At 36.7% G+C, this 13,473-nt stretch overlaps 1 protein-coding gene across 2 annotated transcripts in view; it reads left to right on the top strand.

The window, feature by feature from the left end:
- LOC107218453 (dipeptidase 1) overlaps positions 1-2,076 on the top strand; it is a 141,520-nt gene extending 139,444 nt beyond the window's left edge. For both annotated transcript variants that reach the window (XM_015656332.2, XM_046738168.1), the window contains one exon: positions 357-2,076. In XM_015656332.2, coding sequence (XP_015511818.2) covers positions 357-473 — 117 coding nt within the window. In that variant the 3' untranslated portion in view covers positions 474-2,076. The remainder of the gene's footprint in view (positions 1-356) is intronic.
- Positions 2,077-13,473: the final 11,397 nt, after the last annotated feature.

Genomic DNA, 13,473 nt, shown 5'->3' with positions numbered 1-13,473 from the left:
CACTTGAATATTCGTAACTCAAAATCAATACGCGGAGAAATAAAAAATAAAAAATTGAATAATTTAGAGAATCTACTATCACATAAAAAAGTTCCAGCTAAATTAAAAAATGTGAGATCAATACCTGATCAAGTTTGGGTGACATGTTAAAATTATTTGCAAACAAGTCTCGATGCAACCACTTGAATGAATGCTAAGGGCGTCAGAAAAATTAAAAACCATCCAATTAGACGGGATCTAAACGTATTCATAATTAGTTATATTTGCTTGTATTCTCATGTCGCAAATTGCAAAATAAGAAGTCGAGTGTGATTTTTCCCAATCAAACAACAGTCATGTTTTGTAAATCTGTGCAGGTGAGGGACCGTATGGCAGGTGAAGGGATCGAGCCGCTGGAAGAAGAAATACCTCGAGACGACGTCATAGGAAGATTATATTGCCGATATCCAATAACGCCGTCAACAATTCCCTGAACAAATAGTTAGCAGGAAGTTGACAGCTGGTTGAATGTGAGCAACGAATGCCTTAGTTGCGACAGGAATTTCCGCTGGCAGTACAATGAAACCTGGGAATAACGAGAAGCAAACTATGACGGGTGTACCAGCGATTCCACCATTATGGGACCCGCTTCCTTACCAGAAGTTCAAGCTCTCTTCCTCACAATTCATCCACCGGGGCAATTGCTTTCCGAAGCAATCGTACCGTCGAGAGGTGTGTGAATATTCGCTTTACGTATCGCCGATACATGGACATGAGAAGTTTGTTCCAAGAGAAATTGATTCTCATGGAAATGAGCGTGTCTCCAAGTTTGAATGTATGCGAGTGACGAGTGCGGGAAAACTCCGGCATTGTAAACGAAAAAAGTTCCTTTCTACAAATTTAATTCGAACGAGTAATTTAAAAACAAAAATCGTTATCCGTATAGTGGAACAGAATTTCAACGATACCGCGAGCGTGAAATATTAAAACCAAATTTGAAAGCTCTCGCGAAAGATCGCTAAATAATTATTATCAACTACGAACTTTCTTATAGGACGAATGACGTGATATAATATTATAATAATACTCTGTTCAATAATTGACTGTCGAGTAAGCGTGTATAATAAGTACGGTAAACTGTGTGAATTAATGAAGTGTATTTACATAAACTATCGTTTGTGTAAGAAGAGAAGAAAACTGTACACTGTTGTGAGATCAGTAACGCAATGACAGTTAGATATCGACATTATTTGTACTGAATTCGAATTCTATCAATTTTTCTTTACGAATATACGAATGTACACAGTACACACATATACGTAGATATATTATTAATAATACGGTATTCGGAATATTATCTTGCGACGGATACGCGAACAGCGGAATATTTATTTACCTTGCTGTAAATATTTATACAAGGAACATTGAAGTTCAGTATTCTGAGGGAAAAAAAATTAAATAAAAATTCTGTTTCGATGACCAACACGTTTGTATGAAATTAAATTATTACCATCGGCATTCAAAATTTTTCATTTACGTAACAACCATGAGGAATTATTATTTAAACTGAACCAAATCACCTGAATTATTTCATTTTATTGTTCACTTGAACACAATATGAATTTGAAAAAAAAAAATAATGACGTGAAATAGATAGTAAAAATGTACATGAGGTACCTGACAACAAGCAGAGACAATTTCACCAAGACTTTGCACGAAATAAATCGTAAGTGTTTTTTTACGCTGCAAGCGTAGGGCGATTAGTTGCAGAAACAAGCAATGCTAGTGAAAATACGATGCAGCTACGTTTAATCAAACGACGGGTACAAACGAGTTGACTAGCCATTTTCTTCCAACCTCAAACTTTTACCCTAATCGGTGAAATTAATACCGACCCTTAATTCGTACCTACAAATATGTTTAAGATAAGAATAATAATGTGTTCTTTCGGTTTCTATACTGATTCAAATTTTATCATAGTTTACTTACAATTAGGTTTACGATAATTGGGTGAATTATTACTTCGTCAACCGCGTAGAAAATCCGTACATCGTAAATGTACCTATCATGTCAAAAATAAAAGTTTACTGATTTCTATTTCACGATTTTATTCATATTCCGTATACAATTACACGTTTCTTATCCTTATCACCTTTACAGGCTCACGCGTGGGAAAATAAAAGAGGAAAAATCGACACGGGTACGGATTATATTGCATGTGCGGTACGATGATACATTTTGTCAATTTTTGTAAGAAGTTGATTAACAATCAATTCAATCCTGTGTAAGAAAAATAATAGCAACGTACACCTATAACCACCAAAATATTATTGTGCAACGCTTCTAATGTGGTGCAGATACTCGGTGCCATGAGATTAGCTTGAGACCGGAAATTAGGAGTCGTTTTATGAAAATTCGAATCAAAATTGGTATTGTTAACAGTAGATTTTCAACAATTATGTAATAGAACGAAAGTATTAATTCAGTTCTTGTTCATTGGGAGTTCGCTTGAGGTGGTTAACTACAAGGATACAATTAACTCATACAGGCTGATCCAAATTTCTCAGAGCTTTCATATCCTGGCAGAAAAAAATTTGATGCCAATATGTAACCGCATCTTCATATTTTATTTGGTACACAAAATTCTATACTGAAACATATCCGTCCGGTACTCCGTGACTACGTGTGCTTTGTTCACGATGAAGGTACAAAAGAACTCTGGTGAAATTTCAACTAGTCCTTAGAAGAAGAGTATCGGATCTTGCGATCAAGCATTCTGTTGAAACTCTAAGGGGTATTTTTTTGCCTGTAAATAGAGAGCCTTTGATGTGTAGTCTCATCCACTGAGCCGTTGTCTGAGGTTAAAATTGATTAAATAGCAATTTAGTGAGTGGGATGCCCTGATAAATGAAACTTCTTGTGTATTTTTGCCTGAAATATTAATTTTCAAAGTCCTCTCTGGAAATTGCGATGACTGGTTGTCACGAATTTACGTGTAAACAGATAAATTATCATTTCACATCCCTAGTAGCGTTCTGAGGTAAGTCGGTCTACAGGCTGCAACTGCAGACACGATGTGTCTACTTTCACATTTGACTACGGTTCTGACATCAAAATCTGAATTAATCAAAATCTTGCACGAGTTTGTTGTCAGAGGGCAAGAAGTTGCTGTCAAGGAAGATCCTGTATTGACTCTATGGAAAGACTTCTCACAGAGTATTCTGAAATTTTTGCAACTGAAGGCAACGCTACTAGAGATTATTGAAATCGAGACGAGAAAGGCCTGATAAATGGAACTACATGATATCAGAATCTGCATATTTTGAGCCACAGAAACATCCCTCGAAGTTTCAGCAGAATCTATGATTCGGAGATCTGATACTCTCCTTATTAGTGGAAACTTGACTAGCACTCTTGATGTGTTCCAGTAAGACTACATCTCCAACGAGGAAAAAATGCAAGTGATTGCGTCTTGTACATATTATCCAATGTATCCAGTAGCTAATGATCGACTATCTATACTTGAGTCGATTGACATTAGGCTAGGTCAATGTGGCAGCAATCCAAGTGGACTTAATTGTTATGCGTATTCAACGTATTAATGAGATTGAAGATAGACACGCTCGTTGCTGATAACAACCTTGTCTTCAAAAAGGCGTTGGCCAGTATTTGGAAAACTAGTAAATGTTGCGAAGGGTCTGAAGAAGGTGATTCAACATACAATGCGTCAAGTATGACTCATTTTAAAATTATTGGAGATCAGCTGGCCAGTGTGTCGTTGTCTAATGGATTGTCTGGGGCAGAACAAGCTCTGCCCATAGTGGTAGAAATGCTTGTGCTGTCCAGCTGGAGCTAGTGTCGAAGAATAACTGCGATGACCTGATTGTGGTGAAGAAGTTGGAGCCCCATCGCAGTGCTTCCGCCATGGCAATTGTAAGTGGTCTCATGACAGTTCGGATGATATGAATCGTCGTTATCCTGCACAATTATGTTAGACACTTAATCGGGTGCTCGAGTAGTTTCCGTCCTACAACATAAAGTTGTTTGGATATCTGAAAGTGCAGCGCATGGTAGGAAAGACACTACCGTAATGCATCTTCAAGTTTTGTTTCTCACTAACTTATTGTTAGCGAAGCGATTGTCAATCTCGCAATCCGGTATCTCTCAGCCATCGCAGCTGTTGCCAAGTCTGCCTTGAATGATGGCTGGTAACGCTGCGGTTAATGAGTACTGCACAATATCTCTACACTCGTATAATCAAGTTTCTCGAGTATTTTCGCTTCATCTATACCATCTGATTCCAGAACTTACTGAAATCTGGTTGATGAATTGTACCGTGAATGTATAAATTACGGTTTAATCGTATAAAATTTGTCACACAAACCGTAGAGAATATCACGGTCCAGGGGTTAACCAGTTCCGACGGCCGGTCTACACTTTTTTAAAAATCACTTCACGTCACTTGAAGCGAATGAAGTCACTCGAAGTCAGTTAAAGTCACTGCAAGTCACTTGACGTCAATCATATTTGGAATTCTGACGGTTTTAAAGTTAGTCCTCAGAGAAAAAAAAACCCTCAACTTGGGTGTTATTATCTGTGAGTTGGGGGTGTGAATTTACACACAAGTTGAGGGTTGTTTTTCCTTGAGGGAGGTGTACGGTCAATTGACATAGTGTTTAACACCTCGATCACGGTTACACTAGCGACGTGCTACTTTCAGGTAGACAACTAAATAGGATGGTTGTTGCATCCTCTTTGCCACTGGATGGGCCTGATGGTCCAGAGTTCTTTTTAGCAGAGGTATAAAGTACCTACTGAATAAGTGGATGGGTTCGAAATTCATGTTTTAGCAATATGTGCTTCGTAGACAGAAAATGAAGACTAATATGTTGTGCAGCAGTAAATCTGATCATGGGTATGCGAATAAAGTTTGATGGTGCAGAAAATTCGCAATAGATCTGGTGTGCCATTTATGGGTCACTCACGAAACATGTTAGCCACGAGCTTTAAGCACATCTGCCGTTTCGATGTTTTGAGCATGGTGTAACGCGGCCGATTGAGGAGTACTTACGAGTGTAATTTTTTTAAACTTTCAAATCGATTTGGAATTTTTTGTGAAATGATCGTGCTATTGTAAAGAAAGTGTATACGGGTTAACTAGGACCGAATGAATATCGTTATAGAGATTTTTCATCCATTTCTTTCACCGTAAGACGGATTTTGAGGTTATATTTAGCAAATTATTCAATAATTAATTCGTTTACGGATTTACGGATTCTGGTCGATTAGAGGGTACTTCCTAACATTGAAACGATCACGTTACAGGAAATTTCCAAGCGAACCAATGCTTGATAAAAAAGCAAAAATTGGATGTATTCTCGTGAATACTCCTAAATCGATCACGTGATCCCGTGTCTAAAATACGGCCCTTGAGGTATGAACACACTGGCAAGACATATGGAAGATCCGAGAGAAACGTTAAAGACTTTACAAGATAAGAAACCATACATGAAGCAATAATTTTCCTGCGACATGCGTCATTTTGCGATTCTTTTCGCGGTCTGTCGCTACGTAGCGCGCATATAGGCTTTGAATATTTTGACCCGTGAATTTGAAAATGTACACCACGTGTCATTATGACTTACGTACATTACGTATATTATATGTTACGGTAGCAGAACTCAGTGACAGAACTGTTTCATCATAAAAATGAAACAAATACACAGCCATAAATGAGGCTATTTCTCATGTTTCGTATTATACACATCTCCGGCCCTGTCACAGCGAATTTTCTTATCGGAAATTATAGAGACGGTAACATCAATGAAAACGTCTTGAAAAATTACTCCAAGTTTTCGGTAATTAATTGTTTCGGTAACAGCCTGCGATTCGTATGTTGAGAAAGTTGATGTTTTTCACATTTTCGAACCGTCTTCAACTTATTTTATTTCAAAGTTTATAAATTTTAACATTTGTCCAGGGGCAAATCTCAGAACCATTAATATATTATTTTGAAACTAGTGTCACCAACTTTTGAATGGTACACCACCCATTATCATGGTGTTTCTGGAAAAACTGAATGAATTTTCACGTGTAATTGAAAATTGAGTTGATGCTATATTTTATGGAGTGAATTATTTTTGAAGTGAAGTATTTCTCAATATGCCACGTCAAGTATATCTAATGAAGATTGAACTTGAAACTAAAGATGTTAATCACAGGATTAACATTGAAATGAAAATAAAAATAAACTTCCGTGTTCGTAGAACTAGGTAGTTTAAAATTTTCAATTGGACGGTTTATGGGCTCCTGAAGTGCGTTTCGCGTTTTGACTAGCTTCCATATCGATCTGTCATGTAAGCATCACTGTCCTCAATTCAATTGTTTATCTCAAATAAATATATTCATCAAAAAAGCTCCTCATAAAAAGTTCTTCTCCCTCTGGGACTAGTGAGTTTCTCTCAATTCCAGTAAACAGCTTTAATACGGCCTCGGTTACTCATGCTACATAACCCTACTTCTTAAAATACAGAATTTAGAATGGAAAAGTCAAAACGTAGAAATATTATGCATGTATAGAAAACTAGAATATAAAATAGTCAGAATTTTGGTACAGGGTATTATTATGTTAGTCATTCGGAAGATTCTATAATATAGCTTTCTGTACTTTGACCTTTCTACATTTTGACTTCTCTATATTTCAAATTTCTGCACTTGGAAAATTCTGTAAAATACATTTTGCAGTCTTTTAAAGTTCAATATTATGATCAGTGTATTTCTTGATTATCGTACATTTTCACCCCCACGCCCTAATGAAACGCTGCGTTCATCTTATTTCTAATCGTGAGCCCACTTTAGACCCACTAACGTATAGGCGTGTTCATTATAAATATGTAGAATCATATTATCACTATTTGTGAAATATCGAATTGGTTTTCCGTAGCAATAAGTTCTCAAATACCCGATAAATCCAAAGTAGCGATGTCCACAAATTTATGAAGATCTTATCAAATCTTTTTCACAATATCCAACAGGTTTCAGTTTCTTCCCGCTGCATATAATCGCTAAGACGCGTGATCAACGGTCAAAATAACGGAGGGGTATCTGATGATGGTGAATTTACGAAATCTAAACTAAATGTACGGTCAAAAAATTGCTTTTTCAGCGTGAATCTCCGAGCCAGAGAGAAATGGAAAAATCAAACGTAATTCAATCTTAGACAAAAAAAAGTGAGCTGAACTCGACTCCAACTTTTTCAACCTACGTAGTCTAATGCAACAAAGTCCAACTTCGGAGACGTCTTTATTTCATCTTGCTCGTAAAGTTATCTGCACCTGCGTGTCTAACACAATTTTTAAACCTGGCCCAGCACTTTCGACCTTGCGATGTATCTTCCAGGCAATTACTTATTCAAGGTATCTGTATTTCTTCCTCAAGAACTTTGGCGGAAAAAGTTTCTCGAGTGCCGTGACTTTTAACGTAATCCTTGTCTGTGACAGAACACGAATACTCCCGCGGGGTTTCATTGCAGACGCTTACCGGCCAGAATGCACTGAGAAAAATTTCATTTGTTATTAGTAAGTAGAGAAATTGAGTAAGACAGGTATCATTAAAAAAAACTGTTTGAATATTGTTCGAATTGTGAAAAATGAGGTACGCGTATCCATTTCGCATTATTGTTGATTCTTTTTTGGTAATTGCAACTCAAGAGCAGTTTGTTCGGTATGCTCTACTTTTTCAGTTAAACAAGGCTTCAACATCAATTTATTGTTGCACAAGAATTAAATTTTCGCAACAGTTACAAGAAAATATAGTAACAGTGATCATAATGAGAAAGAATAGTAACAGATACTAGAGAGACTTTCTGGTAACAGCTACAAAACTAATTTGCATTTTGTTTTGATTGTGGTAAAAAATTAAAATAGTTATGGACCGACTGGTAACCGGAACTAAGAATTTCTCTGTGTGGTGGTACTTACATGTGTCGTGATTTGATATCCAGTTGAATTTCTGTAATTTCATATATTTATCGTCATCTACCGCAAAAAGAATCTCACACCAGATTCCTTGCTCATAGAGCTGAAGAAGACTTACAGTCCATTGAAAATCCTCCCCGCTCAATCTGATCTACCATTAAAAAAATCCAAAACAACGATTACTCCGAATCAGATAATCGAAGATATACAAATGAATGATACAAATGGAACCACCTTAATTCCCTATATCCCATGAGCAAAGGACTCCGTAGGGAGAATCCTAAGCTGTTACGAGGTAGATTGTGTAGACTTCGATGAGTGGTTACCGAAACCAACTCTACGCCCAGCCAAGTGTTATTTGGCTATCTTAGGGTCCGTACACCGTCGATTATGCACTTACGTGCCTCTACTCCTAATGCAGAGAATGATGGAGAAAAGAAAGGATCGTTTTTAAGGGAGGTAGACGATTCGTATGGTAATTTTGGTTCATTATTGATGACCAAGTAATTGAATTATAACAGTGGTTAAAGTAAAGGAGTCTTGGGAGAAGAGCTTGAGTAGGCATGGAGAGATGTGCTTAGAAGTGACTCGTGTGAAAGCTAGGATGGGAGTGACAAGTTTAGAGAATGTAGGAGACTCGCTAGTTGCAGTTTAGAGATAAATCTGCTGACTCGGCGAAGGTAAGGAGGGGATGCAGGGTGTAAAGTGACTATAGGACTGTGGGAAAGGAATACTAGGTCTGGAGGACGTAACACAGCTTTGGTGGAACACCGAATGAAAACAGACCAGATAATTCTGTTCGAAAAAATCTCCTCGCTGTTCAACTCGGAACAGTATTTTTTCTGAGATCCGCAAACATCCTAACGATATCAACATAACGGATGACGGGTATCAAATCCATTCCATTCGCGTTGCCATCCTCCCGATTTTTTTAATCGATCAGAAAATGACACGTGATTAGTCGACTCCACTCAACTGGAAACGTCACGTTCCGAGTGTTCCTGCAGTTCTTGTATAAATAGCAACACCCGACAAGTGAGCAATCACTATCAGGTGCACTCTCGCCTTGGTGGAGTAAACTGCAATGTTTACGAAACGTCGACAAAAACGAACCAACCAACTAACCAACCACCAAAACCTCAAAGGCTTTGAATATAGGTATATTTGTTAACACGACTCATTGACGAGTCGCTGACACTTGGCGCTTGGGATACTTCGAGAAGATCCGCGACATTTTTGTCAGAATATGAAACAGACTTGCAATTAGCACAGTCTATATACCCACGAAAAATTGCAGCACCTCAAAAGTAGAGAGGGAACGATTAAGCAACTGAAACAAGTGCAGAAAGGAAAAGATAAATGCATTGAAAAATATGTATTAAAGATGGAAAATTTATTCGAATAAATAATCAGGTTTGAAATAATATTATTACGTTCGTGATTAGTTTACAGTCGAATCTTGGCAGATAGTATACAGTCGATTCAGGAAGCAAAATCGGGAGGTGAAATTCATTTTAACATTATTTGTCGAAGGTATGTGGCATAGTCATTTATATGTGTTATATGTGTCTTATCACTATTCTCTGGATCATGTATGTCTACGGTAGAGAATAATTCGGTCATTTAGTCAAAATCTGCATCGATTGCAGCTACGATTTTTGAAATTTCCAAATTGCAGAACTCGAGATTTAGAATGCAAACACACGCCAATGGTGTGAATGGGCCGATTCACGAATCTTTGGCTTGCTTTTTAGGGTAAGAATCTCAGAATCGCTGAGATTTATATATGATTTAGTGTACACCAAGATAAGAAAACCCTCAGTTTTCTAGGTCACTAGACCTTACCGTGTACGGAAAACACATTGATCAATTTTATCGTTTTCATATTTTTTGAATTGGATCTTTGTCATTCAATTTATAGCACTTTCTACCATAAGAAAAATCCAATCTTTCCGAATATGATATCTGTTTTAAAGTAAATCCTCAAAAAGTTAAACAAAGAAACACGTTTTTTGACATTTCAATTCCAGTGTATGCGATGGTCATCACGTAAAGTATTTTTTTCTTTTCTGGCATCAAAAAGTACACATCATAGAGTGCTTCCCTGAATTTAAAGGGTGGATTGAAAGTGGTGTTTTACCCAAAAAATTGTCCAAGATGACAATTATGATCTGATATTGATGGCGAACCAGAGTATTTACTGAAAATTAGTTTAGCTCTGATAATTTCACGGAGCCTACGGAAATCAATAGATTTCAGTAATTGCATTACAGCCTGATTCGGGTGAAAGAGGATAACGACAGAACCTTTGACGTAGAAGATTAGAATGTCATTTTTCTCTCATGGCTGGCACAGAGAATTTCAAATACGTTTGCTTTGAAGAACTTATTTCCGATTCCGAAGTTAATACCGCTTAAAATTCTGATCTAAAGGTACATCAGCCGATGGCAAAACCTTAGCGAGTGAGCGAAATTGAAAGTGAGAAATCAGTCTAGAGTGAAAGTAGTTGCAAAATCGTGCTATCAAATACAATCTGGGAACGGAGTGAATTGAAAAAATTAACATGTGAGTAAGTTAGTAAATGCCTTCCTGCGTGTTTGTTACATAAGTAAGAATAAGTGTGACGCATTTTCTTTATTATTAACTGATCAAAAAAAATGTTGCAAAGAACCGAATAGAGTTTTTAAAGACAATGTATTTCTCTGAACTTTAGATACTCTTTCAATTCGCAATCTTGTACACAGATTCATCAACAGCGCAGACTTATCTACGATTTGTCGAAGTCGTTTACAATTTGTCTAGTGTAAAGTCATATCTTAATTTAATCGTACGCCTATTACTTACTTCCGTTTTCCGCAAATTTTACAACATTGGAAATAGCGAATCGAATAAGTAGCAAAGTTTGATGAAATAATCGTTAATATCTCTCCAAATTCCGATAGCTGTAAAATAAATCTAGAGCATCATGTAAACCTCGTTCTATCTGTAGCACAAATATTCAAGTCTGCGACTCGCCGTTCTTCTCTAAGCATCAAAGTCGTATATGCGTTCGGTATTTGCAGAAAAATGGTAGGTTCGTTAAAATTTTGTACAGAAATTGTACTCGAGGAACTCGAGCAACGGGAAATGCACCTTTTATTCTAATCTTCCCCAGGGCGTCGTCGCTTTCAGAGAGCCTAGCCTCAGGTTATGGTAGCTTCCAGTAGTCCGGAGACGAAGCAGGAAATGAGTGATTGCACGTGCACGACAAACTGATAAGATTCGCCCACCGTGAAGCGGGGAACAATAATTGGAAAATATAATACACCATAAAAATGTAATATAATTTGAGAAAAAGCTGTTCGTCGTAATTCGGCCCTCCAGTTTTTCGAATGTTCATACATGCCGTCAAAAGTGCTGGAACGAATTACAATTCAAATCATGTCATGCATTTCAACGAGTGTTGTTATTTCAACTTTTCGCGTATAAGATTTGCTACTAACATTACGAGCCTATCGACTTATTCAGTCAAACGATATTTTATTACGACCAGTATGACATTGATAATTGAATCATGCGGATTGCAAATCCGAGAAAGAAAAAGTTGAAACAACGTAATTGCAATCCTTGAGTACTTCGTTACTTGTGAACCAACTTTTGGTACCTTTTATTTTCTTTTTATACTCCACGAGTTTACCAACTTTGAGCAGTTGTTAAACAAGGTTAGATGTAATGATTAACCTTGATTTGCATCCGTCTTCGAGTTCTGAGACGTGGTTGAAAATTCCCAAAGAAAACGTATAGAAATAACTCGTCATGAAATATTAATAAGGATATGCAAACTTGATAATTACAATGTTCCAATGTACTGTATTATCAAACTTTTTCTATATTCGGAACAAATTCAGAGACATCGAGCAGTATTATTTACAACTCATTGATATTTTCAACTGTAACTGCTGTAAAAAAGTTCGAAAAGTTACGCAGACTGTAAGTAAAAATAAAATCGGTGTTCCTCGTGTCTTTGAAAATTTGCACACATTTTTACTGAACGTTTCGAAGTTTTGACCCTTTTTGACAACAACGACAGTTGACTTCCAACAAATACTGGGTTCGGAAGAATGCAAAAGTTTTGAAATAGCGTTGTAATAATTCAAATGCCAGTCAGATTCTTGTGTTGAAATTGAAACCTTCCATATGTTCCGAAACTCAATTGATTGATTAATATTAATTACAAGTGATTTTTTTTTTAAACTGTTAATTACAATGTAGCGTAGGACAAAAACATACTTGCAAATATTTTATCATAAGCTAATATGTTCTAAGTAACTATAAGAAATATAAAGGATTTGCAAAGGCAAGACCGTCTTCGTTTTGATGCTAGTCAGGTTCCAATATTTATAGTCTTCGATGATCATTAAAAAAATGTATGAAGTCGTACCGTAACTCGATAATATTGGTGATGTTGTCATTCTTTGTTCACCAGAATTCCAAAGAGATTAATCTTACTTTTTTTTGGACGAAAAAATTTCCAGTCAATTTTTTGTCAAGAAAAAAAAACATGAGCCAAGTGTTAAATCGAATCAGTCGTAGAAATCTTAATGTAAGTACGACTAATGTGACTTATATTCGAATATTGAGTTATTGAATTGTAACGATATAAGAGACGGGATCCGCATGGACATCATAATCAATAATTGGTGACGATCAATTGTTGATTCCTTCGCAAAATCACCAGCTACTGTTACATCTCTGGAGCCATCGCACCGCTCATTTCATCCGGAAGATCCGAGCTAAGTTAAGAAATGAATGAATAATAAGTCCCTGTGCCACATTCATTCATTCCTCGTTACATTATATTCACATGGTTAAATTTTGCTACAATGCGTTGTATAGAAACATCCCTCTTGCTGTACTTTAGAATCATTTCACAAAGTCGATTCATTCTATAATTAAACGTCATTTTCAACAGCAAGAAGTCCCGTTTTGTCATTTTTAAATTTCTGTATTAGGCGTATTTTAATTGGAGTGCGAGAGTGCGTGAATAATTTATTTATATAATTTTGATTAATCCACGTTTACACTAATTATGCCGTTCACCTTCTCTCAGATTTATTATAAATAAACGTAACGTCTTGCGTGGACATATTTTTCGCTGTCGTTTAAAATAAAAATAGTAATTGGACCCCCAGGAACGCAGAAAACGCACCAAAAACAGCGTAGGACGAACAGCAGAAAAATGTCAAAAGGATGGTGTTTGAATATAATGAAACAATCTATCACTTGGCACGAGTATTTTTCCACAGCAATGCACTCAAATGCAGTGAGAATCGATAATTACCGAATAGATAATTTCATAGCGGCAGACTTGACTAGCCAAGTTTCGGACCAGGTGAGCAATCAAACTACTAACGTTGTTTCCATGCATCAGAGTTGAGTTGATTTCTCACCAAAGTAATCGTAACAGGTGAGAAATGAGCGAAAAATATTAGCGAAAAATGAATTGAGGAACGAATAGTAACGACCATTCAAGAGGTAG

The sequence above is a fragment of the Neodiprion lecontei genome, chromosome 1 (assembly GCF_021901455.1).
Source record: "Neodiprion lecontei isolate iyNeoLeco1 chromosome 1, iyNeoLeco1.1, whole genome shotgun sequence".
Lineage (NCBI taxonomy): Eukaryota > Metazoa > Arthropoda > Insecta > Hymenoptera > Diprionidae > Neodiprion > Neodiprion lecontei.
Note: the sequence above shows the minus strand (reverse complement) of the source record. Positions and strands in the feature narration are given on the sequence as shown.